The 12962-nt window shown below is 37.6% G+C and overlaps 1 protein-coding gene across 2 annotated transcripts; it reads left to right on the top strand.

Annotated features, from left to right (window-relative positions):
- The first annotated feature begins 1801 nt into the window (after nt 1–1801).
- gprc5ba (G protein-coupled receptor, class C, group 5, member Ba) lies at nt 1802–12910 on the top strand. 2 transcript variants are annotated; one of them, XM_017717019.2, is made up of 4 exons: nt 1802–2705; nt 8900–9917; nt 10005–10117; nt 10852–12910. In XM_017717019.2, the coding sequence occupies exons 2-4, from the start codon at nt 8939–8941 to the stop codon at nt 10894–10896; spliced, it is 1137 nt and encodes a 378-aa protein (XP_017572508.1). In that variant the 5' UTR covers nt 1802–2705; nt 8900–8938; the 3' UTR covers nt 10897–12910. The 2 variants fall into 2 exon arrangements, with proteins under 2 accessions (XP_017572508.1, XP_017572509.1); XM_017717020.2 differs by lacking the exon at nt 1802–2705 and adding an exon at nt 5565–5832.
- The last annotated feature ends 52 nt before the right edge of the window (nt 12911–12962 follow it).

The raw sequence follows: 12962 nt of genomic DNA, 5'->3' as shown, positions 1-12962 counted from the left end.
AGAGAAGCACTGAGCTTCAAATGCTGCCAACAGGTAACAGGTGTGTTCTGTGCAAAAGACAGCTGGTTATAACACTCCCTCAAACAGGTTGATCAGTGTAATCCTCACTTGTTAGTCGCTTTGGATAATAGCATCTGCCCAATGATTAATTGTACATGTAATCAAACAGGTGAAAGGCTTACAAGTATCTCAAGAGAATACTTTGCAGGCCACAGATAATTTATATAATGCGACAAGGTTATAGACTTAAAGAGACAGAAGTTACCATTACATATCCGAATCAATTCTGTTATGGACATAATTTGCACCTTGCACAAAAGTATTGAGTGTTATTTAGTCTCACCAGCAAACATCACACCAGCCATGTAATCTGTAATCTATATATATAATTTCTACCTTGTATGAAACAATGAGCATTGTTCTGTCCCACCACAGCAAACTTCACACCAACCATCACATATGAACACAATAACTAAGAACTGTCTTCACTATAAACATTAAACTGTATGCAAAGGTTCTGGGGACCCTAGTCAAATGACATGTCTTGTTCATTTTGTAAGTGAGAATAAGTTAACACCGCCACTACAGAGAGCACACTTCTGCACATTTTAATGCACAATTTAACATACTGGAAAGACTTAGGCCTGTGCAAAATTATAGCTCATTTTATATTTATTATTTTGTAAAACTTAGAAAATGGAAAGTGTTCTAAAACTGCTGACAAAATATATTAAAATAGTTGTGCAGGACAACTTATTTTCACGTCAAACATTCAATCTGAACAGGGTGTTCAAACTTTTGCACAAGACTGCAAAGGAAACTTAAAAAATACAGACTTATATAGGACATTAGAAAGCATTAGAAAACAACAGAGAAGCTAGATGTCAGATTCACTCTGTCACTCTGTTCTGTGAGCTAGAAAAAGTAGTGAAGGTTGTCACAGAAGGGCCAAAGGACTAGAGCTTTAATTCTGCTCTAATGCAGGGTACCATATGGACAAAAGCACTAACTGACCACATTGTCTGACACAGTGTTCATATGGCACTTAAATGCAATATGTTACAGCAATACACAAACAGACTGATAGTAATAAAACAAAAGGTAAAGTCTGTAAACTTTATTGTTGGTGATAAAGTCATAGTCAGTCAAAATCATAGCACTTTTAATATTCCATAGGTTCTATTTCTATCATCGTAAAGGGATCGTGTCTAAAGTGTGAGAGTGGTTCACACTCACAATAAGAGTTCACACTCACAACAAGAGGGAAATCCTCTCCCACCTCAGTAACCCAAACACTAACCAACCATCCCCCAGTCAGCTTCCTGCAGGCCAGAGATCAAGTTCTTTCCTACACCCAAATCCCCCACAAAGCCCCACACTCTCTGAACATGCCCCTCTTATGTGCTTCTAGGGGCTCTCAGAAGTAAAAGTTAAGTTAAAAACTGCCACAATATTGCTAGTGACATGAGGAATTTTATACACATTTCCACAGCTTCCATCATTTTCCACATATTTCCACATATTCCATAAATCCATGTTAAAACTGACAGAAGCCACAACGTGGACAAATTCCATAGCAAAGTACATTCTACATTTAAAAGGATTAATGATTCGTTTGAGTGCCTCACTAAATTAGAGGGTTGCCTTGAGTCATGTCCAAAAGTGGACATGGATTTTAGTGTAAATGTAATGTAAAATACGACCAGCAACACCATTGTGAACACATGCAAAACGTAACTGCACGTCACGAGCGTGTAAGATTCAGCTGTGCTGAGCTGTGAAGGGGTGGGTGGGACTACTGTCACTCACAACACGCTTCTCTCGACTGATCGAATCGAACAGCTGAGGACATGCATTTGAGCCAACGGGAAAACAGAAGACCGATTACTAAAAGCCTCACCAACCGCTACAACATAACCAGTGATGGAATATAGTGTAGCGAAACCTGTGATTTAAGGATAATCATATTTTTCTCTGTGGCAGAGCTGTTTAGTAAACGTAACGCTATTTGCATCTAAAGGACAATAGCCAGAACTGAGCTTGGAAACGTTGTCGTCGAATATCGACAGCTGCCACGGTCGAAGAGCATTTCTCCAGCCAAGAAGGGCAACGGATTTATTTGCTTGCTGAAAGCGTCCGGTTTTATCCAACAAGCAATGCGAGTCAGACAACACCGACCGCCAGTTTGTGAAACACGGATAATACAATCTGTCGGGGATTGGTGAGGAAAGTGAGACTCGACTAGCGGTCGTTGCTGTGCGGTGCGCTTCCAGTGATCCAAGCGGATTAAATGAACGATATTTTTCTCCACTGTGCAGGGTTCGGATCTTTTATTCGTTGATATATTCTGGGTTGTTTATAACAAGGTGTTGTTCCCTAAAGGCATTATTAAACAAAGGATCTACACAGATTACAGTCCTATTCTGCAACAGACTACGAATAAGAATCTCAGTGGACTCTTTACACTGTTTTGCAATGTGTATTAATGCAGTAAAGCTTGTTTAAGGCTCCCACTAGAAATCTGCACCAAAAAACTAGTCACTCAGGGCGAATAGAAGTGGGCTGTTGAGACGTGTATAGGATAGATATTGCCAGCATCATCAGGGCTGAAAATCCGAAATGTGACATTTTTCCATTTGCCCTCAAAAACGTCCGTCACGTAAACGCCGCATTTGTTTGCTGAGGATTTGTTTACACCGGTCAAGGTATGTTCATTTACTATGACAGCTTTTGTACATCCTTTGCTCATTTGTTGTATAATGCTAATTTATTATATTCTATTTCTTCATTTGTTTTTTGTATAGCTTTTTTTTCTCATTCATATCTGAGTGATACCAGTATAGCTAATTCATTGTATATGTTGTGAATTTAGGTTGGCCTGTGATGTTTAATATGCAGTTTAACTACTCGAAATACCCTGTTACGCACTGTACATTTTTGCTAATAAGAGTTTGAGTGCCTTTTAATGAAGAAAGTGGAGTGCTAAGATCTCAGAAAAAACAGGAAAGCGTGCTAGCGACTTAATCAAGATGGAAGCACATTAATTTTATTATGTGAATACAATTTTTTAAATAAAATGACATCTAATGATATTTTAAATAAAATGACATCTAAAACTGGCCTAGCTCTTGTCAAATGGATAAGCATTTTGAACACAATTTCGTCAGTTGTTTAGATGGATGGTATTTAAGTGGGTAATAATGCCTCCAAAATTATACTAAAACAGCATTTCCTAGCAGGATTGTTATGGGGTCAGGGATCCTAAAAGCATTTTAAGGCCTAAGTACACCTTTTGAATTTTATTTCTTCTTTCTTGAAGAAAACAGCACTCAGACATCACGAAAGAAAGTTGAATGTAGCTCGATTCTGTGTGTCTGCATAGCATGGAATTACTTGATACTCATATATATATATATATATATATATATATATATATATATATATATATATATATATGAGTATCAAGTAATTCCATGCTGTATATATATAGTGTCATGTTTTGTGCGTATGTATGTGTGTGTTCTTGTTTCTGCACCAGTGGTGAAGCTATGTTTATTTTGATGTAGGCCTATTTTGTTCTGACTAGTCATAGAAAGAAGAAAGAGGCACAGGGAAGATATACACTCACACACACATATACATACAAACAAGTATAAATATAAACAAGTATAAATACAAATATAAACATGCTACTGTAAAAATATACTTGAATGTCAAAATATCTTCACATAAAGTCATTTTAACTGTAGAGTGTACAGTCTCTAACAGCATTTTTGGACAGCAGCATGCATTTAATCAATCTACTTTTGGATTTTAACTAATGCAAATGTTGTTTGAGTAACTATTCAACTGGAATCTACTGTTGTTCTTTGTAAGAATTCCTTTTTTCAATCATAATCTAATTCAAACATGGTTGGTGAAAAATATTCAATATATTTACTTTTAATTGCCAGGCCAGTTGTTAGGTTGATGTTAATGTTAATGTGCCCTAGTTACTAGAAGCAGAGATGCCTTGAGATAACTGAGGGAATTGCTGCACTTCTTAATAAACTTAACAGTTATTTGTTTTGCTCTTTCCCTTTCTGACCTGCATTTCTATAATTGACCAGAGCTGTTTTTAACTGTGAAGTACAAGGTGGTACATGACTTGTAGATTTATGAAATGATTCTATCTTATTGGGGTTTGTTAAAAATTACCAGGACTGGATAAGTCCTGCTGTAGAAGAGTTGTGTGAAGGTTTAATGACATTGTACATTTCTAAAAGTGATGTTGGGATAGTGGTTAGAGTGGTTAGAGAGGTTTAGAAAATTGGGAAGTGAAAAATATGTAATCAGTGACAGAAGAAGTGTTAGAAATATCTAAAGTTCTAAATATCTAAAGCAACACAACAACCTACATGATACAGGTCACATATCTTTTGTATTCTTTTCACTTCAGTAATTCCTTGTGGTCTATTAAACACGTTTTTATCATTATAAATGCTAAATTATAAATTACACTTAATTATATAGACATTAATTAATTACATTTAAAATGATAAATTATAAAAAATAAATTCAAATTCTTGTCCACTTTCAGAGTTTCTTAATCCTTTTTGAGAGCACACATCATACTTTTTAGAGAATGTTACACAGTTCTATGTATTCATTCCTAATAAGGGGTGAAATTGACATATGGTATAAGTGCCTTATTTGTGGAAGTTAGATTATTTACCAGGCTTAAAAACAAATAAATCTTACTGCAAACATTTTGAAATACATGGAAACATCAAGCACAAGCTTGGGTCTTGAGGACAAATGGCTCTTTTCTGCAATAATGTTTCATGTCTTTCCTGTTCTGACACACCAGTTTTTGTCTCTTACCAGAAGTACAAACATTATAATTATCTAATCATAAGATTCAATTATTTTAGCGCAAACTACACAAGTGCAGTGCAGGGGGCCTCCAGGACTTATTATGCACCTACCCTGTAAAATACCAGAAGCTTCTGTTCTCAGAAGCTTCTGTTGTGAGGATAATTATGAGCATTCTTTGAATCAGTCCATTTCACTGAAATTCGATCCATTTCTGAAGCCCCTAATTTTTTGCCAGTAATCAAAATGTAGTAGTCTATTGTGTACGTCAGTGAATTGTAACAGCAGAACTTCCAAGAAACACCATCAAAACAGGTGAAGAAGCTGCAGGTGGTTTGGTCTATAACAGTAATTGCTTAAACTCAACAGTATTTTTCAGAATGTTACAAAAGACATAACAAATTGGTGATCATTCCTTGCTTTCATAATTTACTCTCTAAAATAGTCCATTGTAGCATTTCTAGGCTGTCAACATAGAATGGAGAGAGAGACTAGGGCTTCTGCAGTTCGGCATTACAGGAGACAGCCCACCTGACTTAAAGGAGGATGCTCTGCTCTGGCCATGAAGTAGAACTGGAAAGAGCTGGTTTTTTGCTGTTACATAAGAGGAAAAGATAGAAGGAGGGAGAAATGAGTGAGGTAAGATAGTTGGAGAAAAGGGGGGGAGGGTACATTTATGATTGGACAAGCGTTTGGAGAGGGAAGGGAGGGAAAGCACCTCTTTCACAGCACATCTTCAAAAATAACAGTGTCAGGAGCTCTAGCAGGGGAAGGTAGAGAGAGAAGGGAGTGAGCACTAATATTAAAAGCAATGGAGATTTAATTGGTGAGAAGGAGAGAGCAAATTGAATAGAGATCATATACCATCATCCTCTCAAGTAAAGTGGAGTTCCTTTCATACGACTCACAGGACCTTTACATTTCCAGTATCTCCAAAGTCTATACTGATGAGGGTCTGATGCAGTTTTCTGCGCTTCTGTGAGTGATTAGGTGTAAGATGTGGATATTTGAAACAGACAGTGAAGGAGAGGTCTTCCTTAGTATTTCTCAGTCTAAATAATTTGCATGAAGGTACCTTGATATACGTTTTGCAGGCTTTCCGTGTGTTCATAAGCTTTGATTAATATTGAAAGTGGGTTATGGTTAGGGGAGAAAGCTGTTGTTTATATACAGGGCTCCTCTGTCATTCCTCCTTACTGCTGTGTGAGATGATGTTGCCATGGCAATCATGGCCTCTGCTGGAATACAAGATTAGGGGAACATGGCACTAGTACTGTCTCAGGAAATACCCTCCACACAGTGTCTTAGACAGAAATGTTATTTCTGTCTAAGACACTGGACTAGCACATAAAACATAAATGTTTAATATTACATAGAAAACTATGTCAAATGTATTATGGCTTATGTAATGTTTTCTGACTGTTTTTCCATCAGTGACCTTGATTGTCTCAGCAGTTGGTTTATTGTGCATATGGTAATGAATATCAGTTTATATGATTTGTGTTAAAAAGCTCTTTGTTATTATTGTGATATAAAATTATTATGAAAATGATTTAATATTTTAAAAGGCATTCATAGAGAAGTCTACATGATTTGTCATGGCAGGATTTTAAGTTTGCATGATGGACCTTGATATACACTATATTGCCAAAAGTATTTGCTCGTCTGTCATTTTACATGGCCCGCCACTTCGTGGCTGAGTTGCTGTTGTTCCCAATTGCTTTCGCTTTGTTATAACACCACTGACAGTTGACTGTGGAATATTTAGTAGTGAATAAATTTCACGACTGTATTTGTTGCACATTTGGCATCCTGCCACGGTACCACACTGGAATTCACTGAGCTCCTGAGAGTGACCCATTCTTTCACAAATGTTTGTAGAAGCAGTCTGCATGGCTAGCTTGGTTTTATACACCTGTGGCCATGGAAGTGATTGGAACACCTGAATTCAATGATTTGGATGGGTGACTGAATACGTTTGGAAATATAGTGTATGTTTTGCAGCCTTTATGTGTGTTCCCGACAGTTACATTTCATTAACTTTTTGTGCAACTGTACACAAACTAAACAATATTAACAGTTCAGTGCTTGCTTTGTGTCTTGATATGTTAGCGATAATATAACTATGTTGATTTTTCATGTGCCTAATGTTCAAATGTCCAGTGTACTGGACATTGAACATTACATATTTCCTAGTAAGCAAAAAATTCACTTTACATATATTATATTATTTAGTATGACAGAGAACATGTTTCACAACAAAACATTTTTTGTTTTTGAAGTGTTTAGTCTCAGGACTGACGAAATGACGAAACGAAGCTCTGAAATGAATTCCTGCTACACATTCAAAAATGTTGGGACTGGGGCTCATGAAGTCTAGGAACGTTGTGAAATATTTAAAAAAACATTATGTTTGAGTATAAAAAGAGCATCTAGGAAAGGCATAGCCCTCTGTGAGCTAGGATGGGTTAAGACTTGCCACTTTGCCAAAATTTGCATTGGTGAATGCAGTTTAAGGACAACATTCCACAGCGAGCTACTGCAAAGATTTTTGGGTGTTTCACCCTTTATGGTGAATAATATCACCAAAAGATTCAGGGAATCTCTGTGTAAAAGGCAATACCAAAAATCACAACTGAATGATCATGACCTTTGATCCCTCAGTCAGCACTGCATTGAAAACTGGCACGCTTCTGTGATGGATACCACATAGACATGGAACACTTTGAAAATTGTCAAGAAGCACTTTTTGTCATTGCATCCACCTCCATTTTTTATGTGCTGCATGCATCAAATTACAATAAACATGTATTTACAAAAAGAATGATATAATTTAACACCATCATGTGTGTTTTTATTCTGTTTTGAATTTAATACAGGCCAAACAGAATTTATTAATTACTGCTTTTACTAGCAATCCACACACAGAGGGAATGCAGACTGTACAAGGATGCTAATCTGGATTGCTTTCATTTTTTATGCATATAAAAATATAATAACATATAATAATGTTATATCATATTTTTATACATATACATATTTACAAATATAAAGGCATTCATTATTTAACAATTAATCTAGAACAAATAAAAGGCAGGCTATTTTCATTGCTTTGATTAAATGAAGATGACCCTTTCTTTACACTGTGCTTTTCCAAGTTTCTGTCCACACATGAGTCACCTAGACTAGGTATTCAAATAATGATCACCTATTGCTTCTAGCTTTACAACAGTTGATACTGATCAAAACATACACCCATCAAACACATAACCTTTAACATGCTGCCTGTCTTTCATGTAGAATGACTTCTGTTTGAATGTTTGAAACTGGATCTGAAACTGGATAACTTAAAACCAGTTAGGTCCAGCTTTAGGCTAAAGGGCATAGCTAATTTTGAACCTCTACCAAGCAAAGGCATTGGATGTCTCTCTCTCACTCTCTCTCTCTCTCTCTCTCTCTCTCTCTCTATATATATATATATATATATATATATATATACATATATATATATGTGTGTGTGTGTGTGTGTGTGTGTGTGTGTATATGAATTGGAATGATGCTTACAGCAACATGGTTACAATCATTGCTTTGGTTATTAACCCTCCTGTCTTTAACTCCAGGTGGTCATAAGGATTAAAATTTTGAAGGAAATATTTAATAGACTTTTGCTGTGAAAGACTCATTCTCTCTCTCTCTCTCTCACACACACACACACACACTACTATAATATATTATTAGGTAGTATCTGATGTAACAGTGCTTTATATGCCTCTTAAGAAATTAATTGATTCCTCTTAAGAAAATAAATTATTTCTGTGATTAACAGTGCTTAAGTAATGGTTCAAATGTTTTTATGATGCTTCACTCTTTGTTAATTACATCATGGATTAGCTTCAGTACCAAACTGTAATATTTAGCTTTTTGTATTGCATTTTATGAATATATTTAGGAATATGTAATCTCCTTTGTTGACTTTTTTGTGAAGAGGATGGAGGTTTGGGTTGCTAGAGCAATAATGTGTCTCTTTTTTCACTTTCTCTGTCAGGTGGCATATTTTCCGGTGCTGATCTTTCTCCTTCCTATTATGGCCATGAGTTTTGCCCATAAAGAAGAGCCTGTAGTACCATGGGGCTGTGGATTTGGTCTGACACGCCCCTATACTCTCCTGTGTGACTTGGAGACTATTTGGGGTGTGGTGGTGGAAGGCTTAGCTGCTGGAGGCACTGTCGCAGCCATCCTTTTGGCTCTGGTGCTGCTATGTCGCCTTCGTTCAGTGACCGAGGCCGAGAAGCGAAGCGGTGTGGGCCCCATTCTCCTGCTACTTGTGGGCATTGTTGGTCTTTTCGGCCTAAGTTTTGCCTACCTCATCGAGCATAATGAGAGCCTGTGTGTGATACGCCGAGCCTTATGGGGAGCCCTGTTTGCTCTCTGTTTCTCCTGCATGCTGGCCCAGGGTGTAAGGCTGCGGCAGTTGGTACGAGAGAAACGTTGCCCTGGTGGATGTGCTCTCACTGGGCTTGCTCTTGGTCTGGCAGCAGTCCAGGGCATTGTGGCAGCTGAGTGGTTGCTCTTAACAGTGCTGCGACAGGGTCAGCCCGCCTGCCAATATGAGCCACTGGACTTTGCCTTGGCCTGCTCTTATGTGCTGGCACTTTTGCTTGCTGCCCTCGTAGCAGCAGTGCTAGCATTATGCGGGAGGGCTCAGCCTTGGCGCTGTAATGCTGTATGGCTTCTGGTCTCCTGCCTGCTGTCCATTTTACTGTGGGCTGCCTGGATGGGCTTCTACCTCTACGGCAACGCAGCACTGGGGAAAGCTCCAGAATGGGATGAGCCTGCATTGGCTGTGGCTTTGGTAGCACAGGGCTGGCTGTTGCTGCTATGCCACGCTGCACCTGAGGCCCATGGCTGTCTACAACCTCCACCACAGCCTTCTGCTCCAGACTACTTTGACACCTCACAGAACTCTACACGCTTGAGGGAAACCAGTTTTGATGAGGATATTCCACTTTCACACAGGCAGTTTGTAGAGAATCAGGGATATGCATTTGATGAAAATGCAGCAGGTATATACCGCTTAAATAAAACAAAGAAAATTTCTGAAAAAATGAACTGAAAAATGATGAAATGCTAATATATCTCCTCACTGTTAGGGCTGAGGAGTGGAGGCCACCATAATGGTAACACAGGAACCAGACCCAGCGCCCCTTTTCGCAGTAATGTCTACCAACCTACTGAGATGACCATGATACTGAATGGCGGAACAGTGAGTATATCATGTTTATTTTACCACTAATAAAACACGTCAGATTCTGAAGAACCATCTTCCTCATTGTTAATGTGGTTCAATATCTAGTTTGTTCAGATCATGTATGTTGACTTCTGGCCCCTCACTTCCACTATAAATATAAATTAATCCTGCCAACAGTGCAGAACAACAATACGTTCACCCAAAGAAAGAGCAGTATTTTAGTCTACAGAGAGATTGAGCTACACTGAGGAGACTACTAGTGTCATTTTTGTGTCCAGGTTGAAGAGATTAGAGCAGTAGCAGCATCTTTACCCTAAACCTGTATTGTTTTTGTCTGTGAACAGAGGGAGAAAAACTGGAAAACTTAATTTCCTACCACTTGGCAAGATACTACAGAGAAATGATTTGCTTTGGTTTCAGAGTAACTGAAGAACTGTGGCTAAATATCAGAATAAATCCAAAGCTATTATTTGGAATTACAAGAAGCAGTATCTTCTGAAACTTACTGATGACACTGCAACATATTTCTCCCACATTAAAATGACTAATGGATGAAGCTTTTTACAATTTTGAATCAGACAAGTACCTTCCCCACTGGTCAGTTAATTAATTTACATACACACATCCTTTGCTTAAACAACATTGCAGCCACTAAAATACACTGAGAAACACTTATACTAAGCTATGTGTGCCTTGACTTTACTTTGATTAAATTTTTAAACTGTTTTTTGTTTATTTTTAATGCATAGGTCCCATCTGCACCCCCCACATACACAGGAAGGCAGCTGTGGTAAAGGAACACTGGACAAAGAGGAGATGGAAAAAAGCATGAAGGCCAAAAGATCCTGAATTTGGAGGGCAAAGCCCTGATGGCACTAATGATCCTAACTTTTGTAGGAATTACCCCCAGGACTGCAGTGCGAGTGGAATGAGTGAGGACTTTTGACTTGTGTATATGTGTGAGTGTTTGACCTTGTAGCTTCCAAGAATTGAAGGAGCATTGCAAAGAATACTGTGATTTACAGCTATGGCTATATTCCATAGCTTTTTAGAGTTTAACAAAATATGGATTACTTTCAACAATTACCATTGTCAAAGTAAACAGAGCAAATACTGTTTTTTAGTTTTTAAAATACTGATTTTTAGTTATCACTGTCTTGTTCCACAGGTGTGTTAGAGTTTTACTTTTACTTATTTATTTTTGTTAATTATTATTTTAAGCTTTTGTTTCATCTTATTATTACTATTGTCTCTTCTTTCAAAATACATAAAAATACAAGTTTGACAATCCACAGTCACTTCAAATGCATTTCTTCAAGTTGATATTCAGGGTAAATGGAAGAAAACTCTAACCTTCTTGGCATGTGTGTATGTGAGAAAGATTGCTCGTTTACCTTCCACTCACACTGCAGTGTCAGGCTGCATGACTTGCCACAAAGCCTTTTCCTTTCAAGACTCTAGGCTTTAAAATCAGTCCATCTAATGATGGCCACTGCTTGGTTATGTATATTTAAAATTTCTCAAACATAGTCCCTCTTCTTAGCAGTCTAACTGGCTATACCCTGCCACCCTATTAACACCAGCCTAAATGACAGCAAGTTGTTTGAAAATAGTGGGATGTGGGGGAAGACATGGTTGGGTATCAGGATTGTGAATCTAGGTCAGATGTCTGCCATCAAACACACTAATACACATACACACACGCACGCACACAAGCACACCCACCCACTCCATTATTCTTTTTTACTACTGTCACCTTATATACAGTATAAATTAGAATATTTGCACAAAGGAGGTGACTTTTCATTACTTGCAGATTTTTATTTGAGAGTGATATAAGATTGGACTTTGAGTGTTGCCATGCCAGTACTAAGATGGACTCCGTCAAAGAGCTTTATCACTGGAAGGGATTGCTGCGTAGATGAATAACATACTGTGATTTGTTATATAAAACATCTGTCATTGGCTTCCTATAATTAGCTTGGGTAAAGAGGAATTGTATATAGAAAGATAAGCTGAGAAGGAAGGATAGTGGTACTGTGTTTCTGACTGTGACAGTTCATTATTAGTTACAACATGGATACTCCCTGCCTGTGTGAAATGATCAACTGTGTACCTGTGTATGTATGTGTGTGTGTGAGAGAGAGAGAGAGAGAGAGAGAGAGAGAGAGAGAGAAAGAGAGTGTGAATGAGTGTGGAGTGGATGGCAGTGCATTTTCTTTGTGTTGTCAGGAAACGATTTTCTCTCCTTTCTCCGCCTGGGTTGATGTCCTGTGCCAAGGCAGACTCAGTTTTATACAGGGTCTCTGTGTAAATTAATTCCCTTCTCCTAGGTAACTGAAATGTACATAGTAGTGACTTATCTGTGTTTTTTCTTTTTCTTTTTACTAAACATAAGAATAAGGAGACAGCCTTTCTAAATAAAATCCCCTTTTCCTGTTGTGGAAATGCTGAATTGGTGTCCCCTTGACTTTTTGTGCATTTTGGATTTTTTTAAAATAGTATTTCAGATTGCAGTTCTTACCCAATTTTCTTTCATAGATACAAATTCTTTTTTGATTAAAGGATTGTGTCAACTTTTAAGTCCCTTTAATGTATCTTTTTAGTGAATGAAAATGTAGACCCCCCCTCGCTTTTTCTAATGTTAATCATTACACTATTTTGAATTAGAGTGGTATATGACAGAGTGATATTGCTAAATGTGATTGAAAGAAAAAAAAAACTAAAAACTTAACAATACAGTGACTGGGATCACAAACCACTAGTAACAACTACAATGAATGGTAGCGTATAATATGGAAGAAATCTTTTAAGAAAGCCTTATAACACAGCATTAAGAGTATAATAACAGGCCTTTATG

Source organism: Pygocentrus nattereri, chromosome 14 (assembly GCF_015220715.1).
Source record: "Pygocentrus nattereri isolate fPygNat1 chromosome 14, fPygNat1.pri, whole genome shotgun sequence".
Classification (NCBI taxonomy): Eukaryota; Metazoa; Chordata; class Actinopteri; order Characiformes; family Serrasalmidae; genus Pygocentrus; species Pygocentrus nattereri.
This window is presented reverse-complemented; position numbering and strand designations above follow the sequence as displayed.